The 22,160-nt window shown below is 46.4% G+C and overlaps 1 protein-coding gene across 1 annotated transcript in view; it reads right to left on the bottom strand.

Moving 5' to 3' along the window:
* The window catches only part of FAT4 (FAT atypical cadherin 4), a 241,366-nt gene extending 234,532 nt beyond the window's left edge, over positions 1 to 6,834 (bottom strand). The window contains exons 1-2 of the mRNA XM_090034521.1: positions 6,799 to 6,834; positions 485 to 6,445 (exon numbers count right to left, since the gene is read on the bottom strand). Of these exons, the coding sequence (XP_089890647.1) occupies positions 485 to 6,445; positions 6,799 to 6,834 (5,997 nt within the window). The remainder of the gene's footprint in view (positions 1 to 484; positions 6,446 to 6,798) is intronic.
* Positions 6,835 to 22,160: the final 15,326 nt, after the last annotated feature.

Raw genomic sequence — 22,160 nt, 5'->3', positions numbered from 1 at the left:
ACGTGACAACTTCAGAGAAGGCAACTCAGCCACAGCTCGGATAGGAGTGGAAAGTCTTTTTTTTTTTTTTTTTAAATGAAGAGAATATAGCTAAAATGAGATGTCAAAAGACCTGAAAAGGCCTTTTGAGATTGAAATCTTTGTGTCTACTTCTTTGTTTAGCACTATGTTGAAGGTAGCCTAAAAAAAAAAAAAAACATAGGCCCATCCCCTAAAAATCAAAAAGAAGACTGCTGCAAACAAGAAATATTGCTGATGCTGCTCTATGCATAGATTAAAAAAAAAATCATTTGTTGCACAATGATGTAAAAGTCTCTTTGGCAAAATAATGCAGTGAGAAATAAGCTATTGCAGCTTTGACTGAAAATGAACACTGATATCTGTGAAATCAGAATGACCAGTTAATGTGACAAGTACAATTAATTTAGAGAAATGGTTAATTTAGAAATGAAAGAGTAAATATTTATTTAGTAAAGTATTTTACCTCTGCTCGTTGTGTTCGGGGCAAAACAGCCGATTTCTCAATGGCATAAACATCCACCAGGTACAGACGTGCTCCTTGCTCCCTGTCCAAAATGGCAGCAGTCTGGATTACACCAGTATGGCGCCCAATGGTAAATAGACGTCCAAGACTTTTGTCTTCACAACGCACTGACACAATGTAATATTCCACTTGGGCTTCAGAGCCCCTTGGACTGGCTGCTTCTATTGCTATTACGTTTGTCCCAATTGGTTCACCTTCTTTTAAAATAGTAATATATTTTGGCTGTGTGAAAACAGGTCCATCAACTCCTTGCAGAATAACAGTCATCTCAGTGGTTGATTTTCTTCTTTCAGGACCAAGGTCTGTAGCTGCAACTATGAGGTTGTATATGAGCTGAGAAGGTACCAAAGCTGAGGCCACTCTTAAGTCTCCACTGTAACGATCCACAATAAAGGTTTCAGTATCCCCATTAATTATTTCATACTCAACTTCCCCATTTGCTCCTTCATCAGGATCTGCAGCAATAATTGTAGTTAGGACTGAACCAATCACAACTGAAGGGTCTGCTGCAAGAGCATTTTGCGATATGAATACAGGAACATTATCATTTTGATCTGTAACTAAAATAGTCACATTTTTCAAAGCAAATCGTCTAGATTCCACGGGAACAGCCTGATCAGTGGCTTTGACAGTTAACTCAAAGAGATTAGCAAATTCGCGATCTATTTCAGCATTAGTAAATATCATTCCTCTGATTTCATCTATACGAAAATGGTTACCTCTTGGCATTTGTTGAATGATTGCATACATTAACTGCCCATTAATATCTGCATCTGGATCCCGAGCAGTCACAGAAATAACAGAACTACCAACAGGAATGTTCTCAACAATAGATTTAAAAATGTCCCCAGGAGGAAAATTAGGAGGATTGTCATTAAAATCCCTAACCTGTATTACCACTGACATTGTTGAAGACCGAGGAGGCCTGCCTTGGTCCTTTGCCGTAATGTTTAGTTTAAACAGAGATTGTGTTTCAAAGTCCAACTTTTTTGCCAGAAAAATACTGCCAGTATTGGGACTGATGCTAAAGGTTCCATGGTTATTAGTCCCTGTAATGGTATAATGGAGGTCCGCATTGTCGCCTGAATCAGAATCAGTAGCAGTGACAGAAGATACAAGTTCACCAATTCTCATGTTTTCCAAGACATCCACAAACAAAGTAGACTTAGGGAAGGAAGGACTGTTGTCATTTTCATCTAGTACATCAATGCTTAATGTACAAGTTGAACTGAGGGAAACTGTCCCAGAATCTACTGCTTGGATGATAAGCGAATAAGATGCAGTAGCTTCATGGTCCAGTTTGCCTACTAATGTTACCTGTCCTGTGACACTATCTATTGCAAACTGGTTTTCTTCACTTCCTTTAATTACAGAATAGTGAATCAAGCCATTATTACCTTCATCAACATCTGAGGCAGAAACTCTTAAAACTTGTGTTAGATTTGCTGCTAATTCAGATATAGTAGCTTGGTAGAGGTCTTTTAAAAATTTGGGTGCGTTATCATTGATATCTTTCATATAAATTTGCACAGTTGCCTGATCCTTTAGAGGTTTTGGCAACCCCTGGTCTGTTGCTATAACTGTAAGACTAAATACTGCTGCTCCCCTTTGCCTCATAAGAGATTCCCTGTCAAACTGATGAGTACTTGTTATTTCCCCAGTTACTGTGTTCAACTCAAAATCTGGCTGCATATTTTCAAAGGAATACCTGACTTCACCATTTGGTCCAAAATCTTTATCAACAGCATTTATTTTACCCACAAATGAACCACCACTCTGTTCTTCTTCAAAATAAAACACATAATTGGTACTGTTAAACAATGGTCTATTATCGTTTACATCCTCTAAAATTATTGTAACATTCACAGTAGCACTAAGTGGTTCTACTGCTCTATCTGAAGCGACAACCAGTAGAATATATCTTTCTTGAAGCTCACGGTCCAGTTCACTCTTTATATACAGCTGGCCATCTGGGAATATGCCAAAGGCATCCCCGGTATTTCCTTCAGTTATAGTATAAGCTATTTCTCCATTTGCTCCTGAATCCTTGTCAGAAGCTTGTACTTTAAAGAATCTGGAATTCACGGGTTCTGACTCCAAAATAGTGACTTCATAGGAAAGCTGATCAAATACAGGTGAGTTATCATTTACATCATGGACAGAAACAGCTAGAATAAAACTGGAGGAGAGCTGTGGAACTCCCATATCCAAGGCCAAAATTTCTACCTGATAAGACCCAGCAGTTATGTCAAGTGGCCCTTCTAAACTTATGTTGCCATTTTGTTCATTAATTGAAAAAAGGCCCTTTGGATTCTGCTTAAGACTATAAAGGACTATGCCATTGACACCTTCATCAGGGTCAACAGCTTTGGCTTGAAATATGGTATGCCCAGCTTTCCAGTTCTCAACCACATTTACACTTTCCACTGCATGAATAAAATGAGGGGAATTGTCATTTAAATCTTTGACAGTTATATTGACCATAGTGTCTCCAGTTATTGCCCCCCCACTAGCCACCACTTTTAGCTGGTAAAACGCTTGCTCTTCCCTATCGATGATACTGGCTGTGGTGATCTGGCCCGTCACTTTGTTAATGGCAAACATGCCCCTTTGATCACCTGTTGTAATAAGGTAGGTGATGTTGGTGTTGAGGTCCATTGTAGAAGCATAAACAGTGCCAACATGATAGCCCAGAGCAACGTTTTCAAAGACAACAAAGCTGTATACATCCTGGCTGAAAACTGGGGGGTTGTCCTGAGTGTCCAAGACAGTGATGGTGACTATGGCCTGATTCTGGGAGTGGAGATGTCCACCATCAGTGGCCATTATTTGCAACTGGTAGGCAGTCTTCTCTTCCCTGTCAAGGGCAATTTTTGTAGTGATGACCCCTGTCTGGCTATGGATCTGAAACCTGGAGGTGTCTCCAGCTGAGATGCTATACTTGACTGTCCCATTGAGTCCCATGTCTGGGTCGGTAGCAGACACAGTGGTAAGATAGCTGCCTGCAGGCTCATTCTCCTGAATATGGGCAAAATACTGAACTGGGTAAAACACAGGGCTGTTGTCATTCACATCCAGCACGCTCACGTTGACCCGGGCTACTGAGGAAAGGGGAGGAGAACCTAAATCAGTGGCCAGAACCTGAAGGGAGTAGTAGCTCTGTTCTTCTCTGTCTAACTGTGTGATGGTACTGAGCTTGCCTGACACAGGATCCAGGCGGAAGACCCTGCGAGGGGCTATCAAGGGGCCGACTGCTGCCACAGTTGGCTCAGCTTCCTGCAAGGAGAAGCGCACAGTCCCATTGTCCCCCAAATCCCCATCAGTGGCACTCAAGACCAGCAACTCAGTGCCTGAGGGGGAGTTCTCAGCCAGGGACACCTGGTAACCTTCTGGTTGGCTGAAGCGGGGTCTGTTGTCATTGACATCCAGGATGGTCACCATCAGCTGAGCATAGGAAAATTTGGGCTGTACTCCTTGGTCACGAGCACTGATGTTCAGCACCACCTCTGAGGCCCTCTCTCGGTCCAGCCCACCAGAGGCCAATATGCCATTACTAGGGCCAGTAATGCCAGTGTCAGTGCCCGCAGTGGTGACCAGGCCACTGTGCTCACTGATGCGGAACCAGCCCAGATCATTCCCAGAGACAATGCTGTATTTGAGGTTAGCATTGAGACCAGAGTCACGGTCAGTGGCACTAAGACCCCGCACATAGCTGCCCAGTGGTACCTCCTCACTGATATTGACCTGGTAAACAGACTGCCCAAAAACAGGCGGGTGATCATTGATGTCATTCACAAATATCACCAGGCTGGCCACTGAAGAGCGGCTCACTGGGGCAGGAACTGCCCCGTCCGGAGACAGGGAGGGACTAGAGGACCCCGGTGATGGTGGGGGAGCCCCAAAGTTATCAGCCACAGCCACGGTGAGATTGTAGGCAGGGATACGCTCCCGGTCCAGTGCAGCTGCTACTTTGATGAGACTGAGGTTAGGCACCTTACTGCTCTGCACCTCAAAGTGACGCTGCTCATTTCCTGCCAGGATGGACACCGAGATGTTCCCATTGGCAGCAGGCGAATCAGCATCACTCACAGTTAAAAGTGCCACAACTGTGCCAGGAGCGGCATTCTCATCCACCGATGCAAAGCGGGAGGTGGCAGGGAAGTAGCGGAATTTCACCCGCGGCTCATTGTCGTTCACATCAACCAGGTGGATGAGGGCCTCAGCTCGGCCGCTCAGCGCTGGCACTCCCCGGTCCGTGGCCTGCACGGTCAGCGAGTATTGCCGCCGTAGCTCATAATCCAATGGCTCCCGGATGCGAATCACCCCGCTCTCGGGGTCCACCTCAAACGGGATATTCCCAGCCCCTTCCCCACCACCACCCTCTGCCCCCTCCAGGCAGTATCGGATGTCAGCATTGGTGCCTTCATCAGCATCAGCTGCTGCCACCTGAAGGATACTGGCCCCAACTGGGGCATCCTCAGGCACCCGGGCTTGGTAGAGCGCTTGGCTGAAGACGGGCGGGTTGTCATTGATGTCCTGCACGGTGACGTTTACCTGCAGGTATCCACGCCGCCGTGGCTCTCCCTTGTCCTCTACCTGCACCAGGAGCTGGTAGGTAGGGGTGGCCTCTCGGTCTAGCCCGCCCCGGGAGACCAGATGCAAGAAGGCTCCTTCCCCGCTGGGATTGAGGGTGATGTTGAGCCGGAAACGCCCTTCCTCATTGCCCCCCACGATGCGGTAGGAGCTGTGGTCCACACCATTAGTGCCACTGTCCGCATCAGTGGCTGTGTCCAGAATAAGCTGGCGGCCGCTGCCCGTGTCCTCTTTGAAGGTCACCACAATGGAGGGATCCGGAAAAACAGGCGCATTGTCGTTCAGGTCCAGCACCAGGACCCGCACCTCGCTGGGGTATGTGGGCTGGCTGGACAGCACCACCAGGTCCATCACGTCACTGGTGAGGCTCTCTCGGTCGATGGTGGCCCGGGTGTGCAGGGCTCCAGAGGTGGCGTTGATGGAGAAAAGGGCATGGTGCTCGCTGAGGCGGTAGGTGAAACCCGGGCGGGTGGCGACGGTGCCCACCCAGGCGCCGGCGGGCTGCTCCTCCAACACCTGGAAGACCTGGCGGGGCTCGGCGCGGACGGGCGGCGGCAGCGGCAGGACCAGGGCGCACAGGAGCAGCCAGGCTGGGGACGCCGGCCAGCCCATGGCGCTTGGGCAGGCGGCTTGGCGCGGGGGGGTGGCGATCCAGCTCAGGACGGCGGCGAAGGGGAGATCCGCCTGAGCCCAGGCATCCAGCGGCGACGGCGGCGGGCTGCAGCTGCCCGCATCCCCCGCGCCCCCGGCTCGGGCAGCCCGGGCGGGGGTACTCACGCGGCGCCGAGAGAGACGCGGAGGGCTGCAGGGCAGCCTCCAAGGCAGGGTCCCGGCTCCGGCGGCGCTGGCGGAGCGGCGTCCCGGCGCCTCAGCGCCCGCCGCCCATTTGTACATCCCCGGCGGGGACCCCGGGGCAGGGCGCCATCCCCGCCGCTCGCCGCCGCGCCCCGGCTTTGTAATCCACGCGCGCGCCGCAGCCGCAGCCGCCGCCTCCCGCTGCCGCTCCTGCTGCCGCTGCTCGGAGCCCGGCGCAAACTTTGTTGGCGACTCATGGATCCCCCCGCTCTCCACCCCGACCCCGCCTCCCCTCGGCCCGCCCCGCCGCCGCCGCCCCGCCCCGCCGCTCCCCACACGGCCGGCGCCCGCCTCCGCGCCCGGGCTTGGGGGCCGGGGGGAGCCGCCGCCCGCGCGCCCCGCAGCCGCGTCCCGGCGATAGTGAGGGAGGGCGTGCGTGTTCCTCCTCGCCCCGAAGTGGGGGACAAGGCGATATACGGAAGGGTGGCGAGCGCGCTTTGCAAACGGGCTCTCCTTTACAAGAGGAACAGCCCCCGAGGCTTTCCCCTGGCAGGCTGGCCGAGCCCCGGGAGCAGCGTGCCCCCTCCAGGAAGCTGCCTAGCTTGAATTGATTCCGCCTTGGCACCACAGGGGGCATAGGGGTGCACGTGCCCCTCCGACCATTGCCCTGCCTGTCGCCAGGGCTGGTGCCCCCCTCACAGGCCCATCGCCCTCACGGCTTCTGTGGGTGCCCCCCCGATGCAGGAGACACCAGTGGCTTCTGCTTGACATAGCTTAGAGCATGGGTGGCTGGTTCCATCTTAGGCAGGAAAGGCACGTGCCCCACAGCGACCAGTCAGCAACTGGGGGACCCCCATGCATCTCACCACAGAAATCTCCCGGAAGTGGCCGCGGTGCTCCATCCAGGCGCTCCCCCTCCCCGGCGGGCACTTGCAGGGAGGGCACTGCTGCTCCCCTGCCCATAGCCTAACCAGGGAGCACGGCCTGTCAGGGTGTGCACCAGTGCTCTCAGGGGGTGTACATGCACCCCCCATGCACTCCTTAGGCGTCACCACTGACTTAGAGGGATCACTGGCCAGGGGCTGTTCCTTAGCCCCGCTCTCTGCCTGACATGCTGTGGCGGTGAGGGCCAGCAGCTCAGCAGCAAGGGGCTCTGGGTCTGGAGATGTTTCCAAATGGCCCTGGTACGCAAAGGCTAGGGACACAGACTGGTTCAAGTGATCAGGAACCGGTTTAAACCTGTAACAGGACGGATGTTCGGTGCACATAAACCGGTTTGAAAATGGTTGAAACTGGTTTGCATAAACCGGGCTGAAGGTAGTATCAGACTTAACCGGTTTGTTTATGCAAAGTCTGTCCCAGACCAAAAGGTTGAAAACAACTCCCGTCCCCTGCCCGAGGCAGGGCTGGCAAAGGGAGAAGCCCTGCGGGCATTGACCTGCTCCTTTACTGAACCTGTAAGGCTAAAGGAGTTGGGCCAACAATAAGCCAGACCTAGCATTTTGTTCTGATTTGGGGTTTTGTTTTGATTCTGGTTTGGTTTTTTTTCCCCCCATTTTTTTTTTTTTGTTCTGTTTTTTGTGCTGTCATTGCCCCCCATACTCCCTAGGCTGGATTTCATTAGCTTGCTACAGGTGCCCCTGCTCCTCCTCGGCTGACGAGACCAGACCTAGAGGCTTTACATGCCACTGCTAGAAGGGAGATGTGAGGGTCGCTGGTAGGTTTGGTCCCACAGTTAGCTTTGCTCACCCTCTAAACTGTGAGACTGAGTGGGGAGAGAACATAAGAACAGCCACTCGCCACATCAGACCATACATCCAACTTGTCCTGTGTCAGCAGATGCTGAGAGGGAGACTGAACTGGGTATGACTGGGGGTGGGGGAGTTTCCCCCTTGCTAGTCCTCTCTCACTTGCAGCTTCCAGCATTTAAGGACTAGGACATTATGTTTGAGAGATGGTATCTGTAACTCACATGCTCAATAGCTACTTATGTCCTTTAAATAATTGTTTTAGGTTGGGATGCTCAACCTCTGGCCTGTGGAGCAAATGCAAGCTGCAGTCACAGCATCTGGCCTGCAGTGCTCCCCACAGGTCAGGAAATCTGTTGGCAGGGGAGCAGTGACAACTAATACCACCACTCCCCCATCCCTCCCCAAACAGCTGGATGGGGCTAGGCTGCTTCCTGATCCCCTCTCAATGCCTGGATTGGGCCCTGCCTCACTGCCCTGCATGCCAGATCCAACTGACCAGCAGAATCTGGCCCATGGACAGACAGAGCACTGTCCATCTGGCCTGAGGGGGGAAAAGGTTGGGCACCACTGTTCTAGGTCATTGAACAGAGAAGGAAAGGAACTCCCTATGTAACTACTTCTCAGGGCCCACCCAAGAACCCCTCCTTGGTTGGTTCCCTAATAAAATTAATATGTCCTTAACTGAAACAATCTGGGCAATGCAACTAGTCTCATTATGTGGAAGCAAAGTGATTTACAAAGGTGTGTCTGCTTGTAAAATCAAAAATGGTGTGGTTGGCCACAGGCACTGCGCTTCTTTGTTTAAATGGGATCTTTAGGAAATCAGGGAGTCAGCTGTGGTTGGTTCATTTTATCCCCAAGAAGATGTTCAGCTGTGCAGCAAGAAGCTTCTAAATAAATCAAGCGGATGCTTACAATATTCAAATGTGAATTAAGTACAGTAATGCAGATTTTAAGTGTCAGCGTTTCCACTGCCCTGACCCTCAGTATGGTTGTACTGCAGATAAGTTAGGCAGCAAGAAGTATTTCAATTGTAGGCAGAGAGTGCCCTCTGGCGTCCCTTAGTTAATATAGATTTTTCTGCATTGTCTTCTATCAAATTTTCTTGCAAAACCAGGAGGCTCCTATTGCAATGCTATTTCCTCTTTGTTACCTTGGGATAGCAGGAGAGAGGGAAAAGGAAATATGCAGGAATCTATGAATTGCATCTTTTTGTTAATATATCATTTCAATTTCACAATAAGTACCTTCTTATCCTACTAAGCACTTATTCTGAAGAGACAGTTGCTTAAAAAAACTTTTTGGCAGGGTTAGTCCTAAACTGTATGCAATATTGTTTTAGTATAAATATCTGGACATGGCTACATAGCCAGGAATCCATATGGGAGCAAAAAACATCATTTATAATTGAATAAATGCATCTGCGTAATCCCAGCTATTATTACAATGTCATTAGCAATTAAATCAGTGATTCTCTGAGTTACATGGCACCCTGGAGTGTCTTGAGATTCTTTCAGGGCTGCCATGTGATGCCATGCAATGTTAGCATTGTTAAGGGTACAACCATGATTCACAAGATAATCCCAGAGATGTCAAATAGGAGTAAGTGTTAAAGACGGCCTATTGTGGTCTTTCTGAGCAACTTAAAATAGAAGATTCACTCTATGTATTTTTCTGTAGTCAAACTGAGTGAAAATTAATCAGATATTTTTTCTGATGGGTGCCTTGAGTCTATCAACAGGTGCCTTGAGTGTAAAAGGGTTCAGAGCCACTGAACTACACCAGTGAGGTAAACCTTTTTGGCAGGCATGCCACAAATTTGCATTGTACCCTCCCCAAATACCACTTACCCCATCTGCCACTCTATTTTTTGCTCCCTGTTCTATATGCCACTTTGTTGCCTCCTCAGTCCACCACGTGTCAGACACACAGGCTACCTATACCCCTTGGTTGGCCACCCTGATCTATATAATATAATCTTTCAGTTTATTTCTTCACCAGTCCCTTGGGACGCCCCTGCCCATTACAGGATGGGAAGGCCCAGCTGAGAGATTCCTTACTCTCCATCAATGCTGACCTTGTGAAGGAACACCTTGAGAGGTTGGATCCCTTCAAGTCAGCTGGCCCTGACAGTTTACACCCCAGGGTACTCAATGAGCTGGCTAGCATCATAGCTCAGCCCCTGGCATGGAACTCCAAGAACCACTGGAGCTCTGGTGAAGTGCCCAAAGATTGGAAGAAGGCCAATGTGGTGCCTATCTTCAAGAAAGGGAGGAAAGTGGATCCGGCAAACTACAGGCCCATCAGCCTGACCTCTATCCCAGGGAAGGTCTTGGAAAAGATTATCAAAGAGGCCATCCTTAACAGACTGGCTGATGGCAACATCCTGAGGGATAGCCAGCATGGGTTTGTTGCGAGAGGTCTTGCTTGACCAATCTTATTTCCTTTTATGACCAGGAAGAAGAGATTGATGTCATATATCTTGACTTTTAAAAAGCCTTCACTCTGGTATCCCGTGATCACCTCTTAGCAAAACTGGCCAACTGCAGCCTCGGCTTCACCACGATCTGCTGGCTGAGGAATTGGCTCTGCGGCAGGACCCAGAGCATGGTGGTTGACTGAAGTCAATCATTGTGGTGCCCTGAGACCCGTGACGTCCCTCAAGGGTCTGTCCTTGGGCCTATACTACTCAACATCTTCATTAATGATGTGGACATTGGAATCAGAAGCAGACTGGCCAAGTTCGCTGACGACACCAAACTTTGGGGTAAAGCATCCACACCTAAGGACAGGAGGGCAATCCAGGCTGACCTTGACAGGCTCAGGAAAGGGGTAGACAAGAACCTGATGGTGTTTAACACTGAAAAATGCAAGGTTCTCCACCTTGGGACAAAAAACCTGTAGCATGCTTATAGGCTCGGCAGTGCTACACTGGTTAGCACTACAGATGAAAAGGACTTAGGAGTCATGATTGACCACAAGATAAACATGAGCCTTCACTGTGATGCTGCAGCTAGTAAAGCAAGCAAAATGCTCTCTTGCATCGACAGAAGCATCTCAAGCAAATCCCAGGATGTCATTCTCCCATTGTACGCGACCTTGGTGAGGCCAGAGCTGGAGTACTGCGTCCAGTTTTAGGCTCCACAATTCAAAAAGGATGTGGAGAAGCTTGAGAGGGTGCAGACGAGAGCCACACGCATGATCAGTGGTCAGGAAAACAGATCTTATGATGAAAGGTTGAGAGCCATGGGACTCTTCAGCCTGGAAAAGTGCAGGCTCAGGGGTGATCCGGTGGACACTTATAAGTTTATCAGGGGTGGTCATCAGGATCTGGGGGAACGTCTGTTCACCAGAGTGCCCCAAAGGACAACAAGATCAAACAGTCACAAACTCTGCCACGACCAATTCTGGCTGGACATAAGAAAGAACTTCTTTACTGTCTGAGCCCCCAAGGTTTGGAATAGACTGCCACCAGAGGTGGTTCAGGCACCCACTTTGAATACCTTCAAGACACATTTGGATACTTATCTTGCTGGGATCCTATGACCCCTACTGACTTCCTGCCCCTAGGGCAGGGGGCCTGGACTTGAAGATCCTTCCAAGGTCCCTTCAAGTCCTAATGTCTATGAATCTATGAATTTATGCATTTAACAGGCTAGCATCACCTAGTAAAATATTCATTGAGTGTCCTAAAGATAGCTAAGCAGATCTAAATATGTTTTTTTTGTATTAAAAGTATCCCAAAAAGGTATATGATTTGGATGACATATGTAAAGTCAGCAGGAAACAATGCTGCTCTTATATCAGGAAAGAAAAAGAGTGTACCTAAGAAGAAAATTGGGAACATAATGTCAGCCTTCACTAAAATAATTTGTGCTTGTTAACATCCACCATAATTTAGTCACTAGAGCTAAAGACAGACATTACACATAAATTGGTATAAGTGATCGGAAACTGGTTTAAACCTGTAACAGAGCAAAAGTTCACTACACATAGACCAGTTTCAAAATGTCCAAAACTGATTTAAGACAGAGCTGGGTAGACGTAGGATCAAACTTAACAGATTTAAGTTAAACTGGTCTGTTGAACTTCTGTCCCAGATCCCCTCCTGGCACAAGTTAGATCTCAGTCTCCCTGAATCCCAGGATGCAATGCAGGCCCCACTAACTGCCCCTCCGTAAGTCAGGTGGCTAGCTGCTGCCCCAGCTTGCCTGCTCCAGACCAGCCAGGTGGCCTAGCTGTCATACAGTTGAGGCACCTTTCCCAGCTTTACCTGTGGTGGCAGAGGGGCAGGCAAAGGGGGAAAATGGACCCCCGTCCCATCCCTGGTTCCCCCCAGCTGGGGTCTTCACAGCAGGGGGGTGGGCAAAAGTCTCTAGAGATGGGGGTTTTCCCCCACCATCATGGCTCTGCCACCCTAGGACTGTTCTCTTGTCAGCCCCCTGTCATCCATGGAGGGTCAGATTGAGGGAAATAGACCCCTGCTCTCACCCCCCAGCTGGGATTTGCACGGGGGGCGGGAAATGCCTCCTAGCTGGGGGCTTTCTCCCCTGCAGTTCAGGTCCACCAAGCTACACAGTCCCCAGCACCATCCCCTTGCCAACCTATCACCTGCAAGTCATGAGGGAATAGGTGGGGGAAAATGGACCCCTGCCCCAGCCCTTCAACCAGGGTCTGCACAGTGGGTATCCAGGAAAGACCCTGAGGTAGGGACTTTCTCCCCTACAGTGTAGCTCCTCCAGGCTGTAAATGCCCCAGCTTTGCCCCCACACCAGCCCCCCACCTGTAAGCAAGGGGGGGGGGAATGGAGCCCTGCCCCCTAGCCAGGGTCTGCACAGGGGCTGGGAAGGGAAAGCTCCCCAAGAAGGGGCTCTCACCTGCAGCTTGGTTCTTCCCCTCAGCCCCACCCCCTTGCCAGCTCCCCACCTGCCAGCTGCAGGGTGGATGGCTAGGTAGGGAGAATGAACCCCGTTCTGGCCCCCCCAGCTTGGATCTGCACAGTGTAGGGGGTAAAGCCTACAAGGCTGATAGGCAATGGCCTGGCACAGGGGCAGGGCTGGGGCATTCTCTGTAGAGGGGAAAGCCCCTCAGGTGGAGGCTTTCTCCCTGACCTATCGTGCAGACCCTGGCTGGGAGGGCCATTCCCCTGTCACACACCCACTTCCTCCACCTGACAAATGTGGGGGGTGGCAAGGGAGCAGAGCTGGGACCTTTGCAGCCCTGCACGGTTAGGTGGTGTGAGGGAGTGCCCCGTAGCGAAGGCATTTGCCTGCCTTGGCCAACCCACAAGCGATCAAGTATTCTGTTCAGTAACGGTCACATCTCTGCAACTTAGAGAAAGTTGCATAGACTTAATTGATTCCACCTCAGGAATCAATTCAGTTGTCTGTACTTAACCTAGAGAATTTTCTCACTCTACATTAGGTAGGATTTTACACATCTACCAGCTAAATATGAGCTCCAAACACAGAACCTGGCACTCAGAAACAATATGTGCATTTCTAATTCCACACCCCCCTCCTAATGGGTTTTGGATCCATAAATTAATTGGTGCATTACAATAGTCAGTAGTAAAGTATTTTGTGTGTGTGTGTAATGGGTGCTATCATTAATGGAATTTGCATTGTGCATAAAATCATAATTCTTTCTTCTGGCTAGTGGTCTGAAGGTCAAAAGATGAAACTACAACTTCTTAGACTGAATTAACTGAAAATGTGTATGTGACAATTTAGCACCAACTTTTATCCATTTTGCTTACAGCTAAAAATTACTGTTAATAATTTAAAGCCAGGCACAAGAAAGAAAAATCAAATAGAAGTTTTTTTTATGCAGGATGTGACTACATAGACCTAAGCTGCATTACTCCACAAACTAGCATTGTTGCATTTTAATCTTAGATAAATGATGATACCTGGAAATAACAAGACATATCTCTCATTTGACTAACATGAATGATATTCTGCAATGCTATGAATGTTACTGCAGCCAACAGTAATGATAGACAGACAGAATAACTCAGTATTTGAAAGCATATTGTCTATGAAATAAGACAGGGATCTTCCAATATTTAACCATCAGGTACAATGTATGTAAACCTTTTTATATCTTTTGATACTGAAGCAAATCATAAAATTAAAAGTTGGATGGTTAATACTAGTTTAAAGAAGTTTCCATTTTACAGGATCCAAAGCAAGCTTTTTAAACAAAATGCTTAGAGAAAATAAAAGCAGAATTACTTAAAAAAAAATCTTTTCCGAAAACTTGTATTTTAATAGATAAATGCTGATAGTCATGTTGATAATTGTTCTGATGACGTTCTTGGTAACAATTTCGATTAGAAGTGTTGCCAAAAAAAATAATGAAAGCATTTTAAAAATAGGTTTATATAATGTTTTACTCTTTAAAAAATGTAATAGGAAAAAAATTAACTGAACAATTTGAAACCACTGAACCAGGGACAGAACAAAATTGTTTTGCATCTAGGATCACACTTCATTGGTTATATATGTTCCAAATGAGCTACTGAAGTTATAAAATCACCTCATTAGAACTAAGTCTCTTCTTTCACATCACCACCAAGATAGGTTATTGGTGCCACCTTACTTATACCTTCAGTTCTGTTAATGATACACCCTGACACTTCAGGTTTCCACTTCCAGATACTGAGTACCATACAATCCAGATGCCATCAAACTTCCACTTTAATGCAAAGTCTTGATGGTGATCTTATTCTTTTGTGTCGACAGGTTAGCACATCTGGCTGTCATATATTCAGAACATTTTGAACTTACTTTGCTTTAAATGTTTTGAGGTGAAAGTTGTGTGTTAGTGTAAATTGAATGAAGCCAAAATATGTGAAAGATGAGTAAAATGTGAAACACATAATGTTTACAGTTTGGAGCATTTTTAGAAAATAAGAAAAAAAGGTTAAGGAAGTTGTCACATATCTGTCAGTGGGGTACCCCCAGGGGCCTGGGTTTGTCCCTGTCACATGTCCTAAGAAAGATCAAGTTTTGGCCTGGAGTAACTTGTTATCCCCACAAGCTTAACTCCACTACCCTTATGCTGGACCTCACAGCTGCAGCAGGGGAATTTCTGCCAACCACAGGTGGCTTCCTTTTGGGAAGTGAAAGAGATTTTAAGTCCCCCTTGAATGGGCTAGCCCGGAATATCACTTACCCAGAAATCACTCTTCACCACAGGCAACCAGTAAGGAGACAAACAAAAGTATTCATCATATAGGTGAAAAAATATATACAATGAAAACTGACTATAAATTTGGAGACAACAAAAAAGCAAGTAACATTTCTTACCATGTCAACTGGCTACCACCTAGTGCCCTGAGACGTCTGCCATTATTTCTAGATATCATCTTCCTGCTCATTCCTTCAGTTCTGGCTGCTGGGGACTTTGACCCTCCTCCAGCATGGGAAAAATCCAAAGATCCTGACCACTTTACAGACAGACCTTGTAATACCTCCAAGTCAGTTCCACCCCTCCAATTAACATTCTCCAAATTCTTTACGTTTCTCCAGAATCCTCCAGAAATGTCTCTCTGTGGGTTATCTAGCATTCTTCTGAATGATGGTCCATTTCTCTCAGCGGTTTTTGCTGCAGAGGAGTCGATTTCCCTCTTAGAGGCTGTGGGCTCATCAGGGCTAGGTGCCCAGGCCTGGTTATTTACCACCTGTGACCAGAATTGTCATACAGGTGCTGCCTCTTATCACTCTTATCCACCACAACTTGCCATGTAACAGGAGGCAGCTCACCATTATGCATAATCCTTCCCGAGGTAGGTTTTATCACCTGCAGTAGTCACCATCCAAATTGGGGCCTTCCTCTTTAAGGGTTAGCCAGGCTTCCCAGTTTGGTTGCCCTGTACATTTAAACAGGGCAGTGCTGGCTGGGAGCTCTACCACCCCTTCATTCACTCCATATCCATCAGCATAACAGAAATATGCAACAACAGAAAAGGCTGGGGCCACCTGCCCCTCTCACCGTGCTCAGGAGCATTACAGCCAGGAGCCTCTGCGCTCACTCATCTCCTTCTTCCAGTCAGAGACAGTGCCTTTAATTCTCCTTCTGGATACTGAGCAACCAGTCAACTGGCCACTCCACCTAGTGTCTCTTTGCCACACCTCAAGTTAAGGTCATTTGCATTGGGTTTTCCCAGGCCTCTCCAGGATCAGCTCCACGTTGGGTTTTCTCCCTACCTGGCAACTGGTAGCTCAGCAGTTTCTGAGTTCTCTGGGCTGGTTTTATCCCCAACTTGGCAACTGGTAGTATCTGAGTTCACCACCATGCTCCAGAGATGATGAGGACTGAGGGAAGAATGCAGAGCCCTATTCATCACTCCTCTACATAGGCTGACTATGCCTTTGGTGCCCAACCCAATGATGTCTCCTTTTGCCCATCTGAGAGTGACAGTTCTTCTTGTCCCAGTGACACAATGGCAAAAGATATTTAACAGTTCCACCCACCAGCATGCCCTGCAGGCAGCAGATGCCTGGCCAGGTTCATGCAGAAACAGCAAGTCTGTGCTCCCAGAGTCGTCCCCTCTGCGCAGCTGGACAGGCAGTCAGTGCATGATAAGCATTCCCTGGGATCTATACCTGGATTGGGTGGAAGTCAGAATCCTAGCCCCGTGTGGGCTCAGACTGTAACCCAGAGCAAGCAGCTGGTGCATGGAGAACCACCTGGGGCCTGGAGGCAAAATCTTCAGGGGATAATGATCCCCTCGGGGGCTCCTAACACCTGCTGGTAGCAGCCAAGAATATGGGGGTGAGGAAGGGGCCAGATTGCCTCATGCCGGCCGAGAAACCCCTATGACACAGAAACCCTAGGACAATGGGAACACACTGACAGATGAGGGATCTCATTGTGTTTCCCCAAGGAAGTAGGGACCTGGAACATCTGAGCTGTCTGAACTGACGTCAGATCATCACACTGCCAGGAAAAGCCAGATATCCTTAGGGGCTGAGCCAGGGTTTGTGATCCCCCTGGCCCCACATTACTCTGGGAGACTGCCTAGGCCAGGCAGGCCCACACAGACTAAACAAGTACAGAGCAACCCCTGTGAAACTGGAATTTACTGTGGGAAGGCAACCAAGGTACCCAGAAGGCTAAAGAACAGCCTAAGGCATGGTCGCTTTACCTGTTCTTGGTTTATTTGCTTTGCAGCTTGGGCTATGTCTGGGTGACTATACTTTCAATAAAACCCCATGAATGCAGCTGAAACATACTGACTCCAGACAACCTGGCAGCTTCTTTCTCCACCTGAGCTGCAAAATGGTCTCTCAGGATGGCCAGACATGAGTGTTCAGCACTAACGAGAACCCTGAGGTGGGGTGTAGGGAAGGAAGAGCCCCAAAGAAGACCCCAACATTGACCCATACTGACCTCAGCCAACTCTCTGTGAGCAGATACCACTTCCTTATATTTCTTTTCAACTACTATGAGTCATGGTGGGTGAGTTTTGAAAGCAAGAGAGCATGACACCTGCTGAGCATGCAGCGCACAGGCCCCATAGCAGTGCTGCTGCTCAGCCTGGGTCCTGCTGCTCAGCCTGGGTCCTGCTACAGCATCCCTCAATTCCATGGATAAACCATGTTCAAAAGTCATAAAGATATACACAGATAACATAACATGATGTTAAGCATAGCATGGGCTTTTCAATGAGACCAGACATACCTTATTGGTGAAAGAACCACAAGAAAGCATTCATAACACTCCATGAACCCACAGGCTATCATGGGGCTTGTGACAGATGTTTTCTTACCATATGAATTAAAAAGAAATCTGGTTTTGCAAATTCTGATTACAATTCAATCATATACTGGTAATAGCCTTTAAGAGCTTGATACAAGGCTTGCTGAATGCATTTCTATGTCTGCTATGCAGAAGATCAGGCAATGGTCCTTCTGTCTTTAACATTTTAGTTGATACCAGTGTTTGAACTCTCTAACTTTAGCCTAGACCTCCACCACTTAAATCATAGGCATAATTACCAAGCTATCTGTGAAACAGTCATTATATATGAACTTGACACACACTTTCTTAGTAGCTTATACAATTATTTGCTAGATAGCAGAAGAATTTTGGAGATCAGGAATCCTGCATTCTCTCCTAGTTCTGGAAAAGTAGTATTGCATGGTGGTTAGAAAGGATATATTTGGATTGCCAGTCTGAAAAGGCATCTTGCCTTAATAGATATCACTTGTGTCTAGCATATTTCCATTAGTATTAATGGAAGTATTAATACCATTTTACAAGGCACTGGGAAAATGTAATCTCTAATACTGTATACAGTTCTGGTCACTCATTTCAAGAAAGCTTATTTCTAACTGGAACAAGTATGAGAGAAGGATGAGTGGAGAATCTGTTGTACAAGAATGAACTAAAAGGTCTTGGCTTATATAACCAAGAAAAAAAAGGATAAGAGAGGATATAATTGCTGTCTATAAATACATCTGAGGTATAAACAGAAGAAAGAAGAGCTGTTAAAGCTCAAAGACAATGTCTGAATGGGAACAAATGAATATAAACTGGGCACAAATGAATTTAGACTGTAGATTAGAAGGTTTTTTATAGGTTTCATACTCCTATTAAACTGACACTCTGCCTGAGCTTATCTCTGCTTTTGCTACTAGATACATCATAATGTTTTAAAGGTCAAATATGTGAAATATGACATTTTTGATAAACAGTGTCTAGAAAAATCCATCATAGGCTATTCACTGTGTCCTTGTTCTTTCATCACTGCAATTTTAGACAAGTCTTGTGAAATGTTATCAATACTCTTTCAGATGAGGATAGTGCTATGAGAACCCAGAATGAATCACACTATTGAGAAGAAAGTATTTACAATAAGATCACAGACCATTTGCTGAACATTAATCAAGGCAATATGAATTAAACTGGGAAACTACTTTGGGTATTTGAGTGTCTAATTACAAATATTTAAAAGCATCAGGATATATTTCAGACTTATAAGCACAGCATTCAATTGCAAGATATATATGACTGAGTGCATCTACATGTGTACTTTAATACATGTGCAATAACCTTTTTATTGCACTTTAAAGCGGTGCATAAAAAACCATGCTATTATGCTAATATACAGTAAAATAGGCTACTGCACATTACCTGTCACCTAAAAAACATACACTTGTAGTACTGTGCATTAGGGAAGTCTAGTGCACATTTTTTAGTACCTCACACTGGAGGTACACATTTTAATGCACATTAGGAAAAGCGCATTAATTGCACTTGTGGATGCTCCCACTGAATCCCAAATAGAAGGAGGATTTGACAGTTAAATAGGAATGTATCCAGCTCAGATTACCTAAAGAGATAGGGTAAGGTGCATACCTTCTGCAGGGCCCATAGTACCCAAATTGTCACAGAGCAGAGTTTTTGGGAGAAAAAGAAGTGGCCTTCTGCCACAGCCATGTCCTAGAGAGTTGTGCTTTAGTGCCCCCTGGCTTCTGGCTTAAGCCACTACAGGCATGTGGCTGCATTTGCTGAATCAAAAGTGAATGTCTCCTCATTTGCTTATTGATTCAATCTTTGTAGCTTAGACCAGGGGTTGTCAATCAGGTGTACACATACCTCTAGGGGTACTTGGAAAGGTCCTAGGAGATATGCGCAGTTGGGCAGGGATGGAGCACCACCACACATGCCACTATCTCCCAGAAGCAGAGCTGGTATGAGGAGGGTAATGGCACCCCTCTGTGGGCCACACAGGTGCCACCTGACCAACCAGATGTGGGTGGAGGCTGGAGCTTGCACGCAGCAGCCACTGCACTGCCCACCATCCCACACTGTAGCCACACACTGCTTTCCCATGGCCAGTCACACGCATGGCTCCATGGGCTGCTGATGGGGAGCAAAGTCCATCAGCAGCTCACAGAGCCGCACATCTGACTGGCCATGGGAAAGTGGGGCGCAGTGGTGGTGGTGCGGTGCGGTGAGTGGTGGTGGTGACAGCACAGGCTAGTGGGTGGGAGCAGCGGCTTTGGCTGCGTGCAAGCCCTTCCCCTCCACTCCATGTCCAGCCACTGCCACTAGAAGGGGTACACTTCTTAAAAAAGATTAAAAACCCTGGCTTAGACTAACCTGCAAAAACTAAATCAATTCAGCCTCAGGCTTTTTGACTGTCTATACTTAACCTGCCAGACTGAAAATCATCCTTGGATTTCTCTTGGGGTGTGCAGTTTTGAGAGGAGAGGGACTTGAGCGGGGCAGGGGAGGTAGGGGGTTACCCTGAACTCACTCCAGTATTCAAAAAAGGGTTTGGAAAATGTTGTCAACATAGTTTTTCTAGCTTTGACATTAGAAATAGGCACAGCATTCTAGCAATAGCTACACTAATGCCATACACAAAGATAATGTCATCTCCCTCCTCCTACCTGATAGTCTAGCCATAGATCCAAAGAATAAATTCATCATCTTAGCTCCAGCATTGCTCTAAGAGTTCATGTCTTATTTTCTTTAAGTCCTTTTCAGTGTTGCAGCCTTCAAGGATACTGTCTCCCACCTCATTAGTGTAGCATATGTTCTTTGTTCCTATATGTACAATCCTGCATTTTGCTGTATTTTAAAGCTAAATGAATTAATTTTACCAAGTCTTCCATATCAATCTGTATAACTGTGCCAATTATTACCATACTACCTGTCAGTCCATTAGTTTCTTTTTCTTTTTTACCCAGAAATTATTTTACTTTGTTCCTGAAGACTGATTGGATTGCACTGGGTCAGGAGCAGGTGATCCTTTCAAAATTCCAGCTGGAACACTTCTTTAGGATGATAATTACTCATTTTGAAAATATTTCTTGAGATCTATCATTTAACAAATATTAATCTCTATAGCAGGGTCAAATTAGTTTTGTAGAGTGCCTTTTTAACTAGGGTCAAGCAGAATAAAATGTAATGGTGATGATGCATAGATTTCATGAAAATTCTAATTCCATGAAAAGCAGTAGGAAGGTTGTGCCGCGGGGGGGGGGTTGTTTTGTTTTTACAGAATCTATTTTTCATTAAACGGTGTTGCCTAGCATTAATTATGTTACTATAATTCAATTCTTTATGACTGCATTCCATAGCAATGATTTTCTGTGATTTCACCTGGGATTGAAGTCAGGCTTATCAGCCTAAAGGTTATCTGGGCTCATGCTTAAACTTTGACAAAATATTAGCTTATTTCCAGTCTCTTAGAACTTCCCTAGGGTACAATTGTTAAAAGCAGACATCGAGAGCTCCTCAGCTACTTATTTTACTACACTTAGTCATTCGTCTAGTGCCCCATAGAACTACAAAAAAAAAAGCAGTTTTAGTGTTCAGGGCAATCTTTGCCCCCTCTCTTATCCTGACATCCTGTGATCTACATACCGTGATATCAATAGTGGTTTAACTAATTTTGATGGCATCAAACTAGTTCCAAGTGTTTACACAAATACATTTTTTCTGATGAGATATTTTCTCCTTTTACTCAGCATAGAAGAATATACTGGTAGCCTTACTGTTTGGCCATTTTATCAGGCCATGTCATTTGGAAAATATGGCATAGGTTTGTGAAAACAACAAAGTAGTTGAAACTTCTGGAAACAGAATACTTTTTCTTTTGGAGAGGTGATAGGCATGTTAGAAGGAGAGGGGCACTGTACTTGACCTGAATACTGATATGTCAATACAGTTTTCAGTTTCCTTAAAATCAGTACACTAAAATAATAATGTCTTTTTATTATATTTCTAGTTTTACTTGTAAGGTTTTGGGGACAGATTTTCAGCTGATAAAATTCAGTATACTACACTTGTATGTAGCAATATCCATTTACAACAATCAAAAATAATGACCTAGATTTCTTATTTTGTATTGCATACAGTTTTTTCATAATAGCTCTTTTTACTTTTTTTTTTTTTGGTTATAACAAAAAATCATGTTTTCTTTGTAAGTGTTTTAGGCTGCGTATTTCCAGGAATTTTTACTGTAGAAACTGGTCTTGCCATTACCTACATAAAACAACATTTGATAATTTTTTTGTTAAAGTATATAAGTCTCAATGCCAGCCCTAGCCAGCTTGCTTTATAGGCTAATAAAATCTGACAGAGGTAATATTTTCTATGCTCTGGTATTTCACTGAAGGTGCTATGACAACCAAATTGCCTGAGAATTGCGGACATCCTTAAAGCAGTGCCAGAGATCAGCTTTCAGGTTCTTTTATCATAAGCACATTTTGGAATCTGCTTCCTCCAGAATGTTATTTCAGGCCCGAGACTAGCATGGTAGTCGGAAATTCTAGGTCTTGTAATAAAACTGTGAATTTCCCACTGCAAAGGATGATGGCAAGTCTGGGTTTTATTAATACTATGGTTGCAAGTAATAACATTCCCCATCTTCTTTCACCACCTTTAGCTTAGTTACTTGACTTCCTAGGCTGCTTTCTACCACACCACCATCTGAAAACAATGGGTTATTT

The sequence above is a fragment of the Crocodylus siamensis genome, chromosome 2, assembly GCF_052110815.1.
Source record: "Crocodylus siamensis isolate JL-2025a chromosome 2, ASM5211081v1, whole genome shotgun sequence".
NCBI classification, from domain to species: Eukaryota; Metazoa; Chordata; order Crocodylia; family Crocodylidae; genus Crocodylus; species Crocodylus siamensis.
The sequence above is the reverse complement of the archived record's forward strand: the minus strand, read 5'-3'. Positions and strand labels throughout refer to the sequence as shown.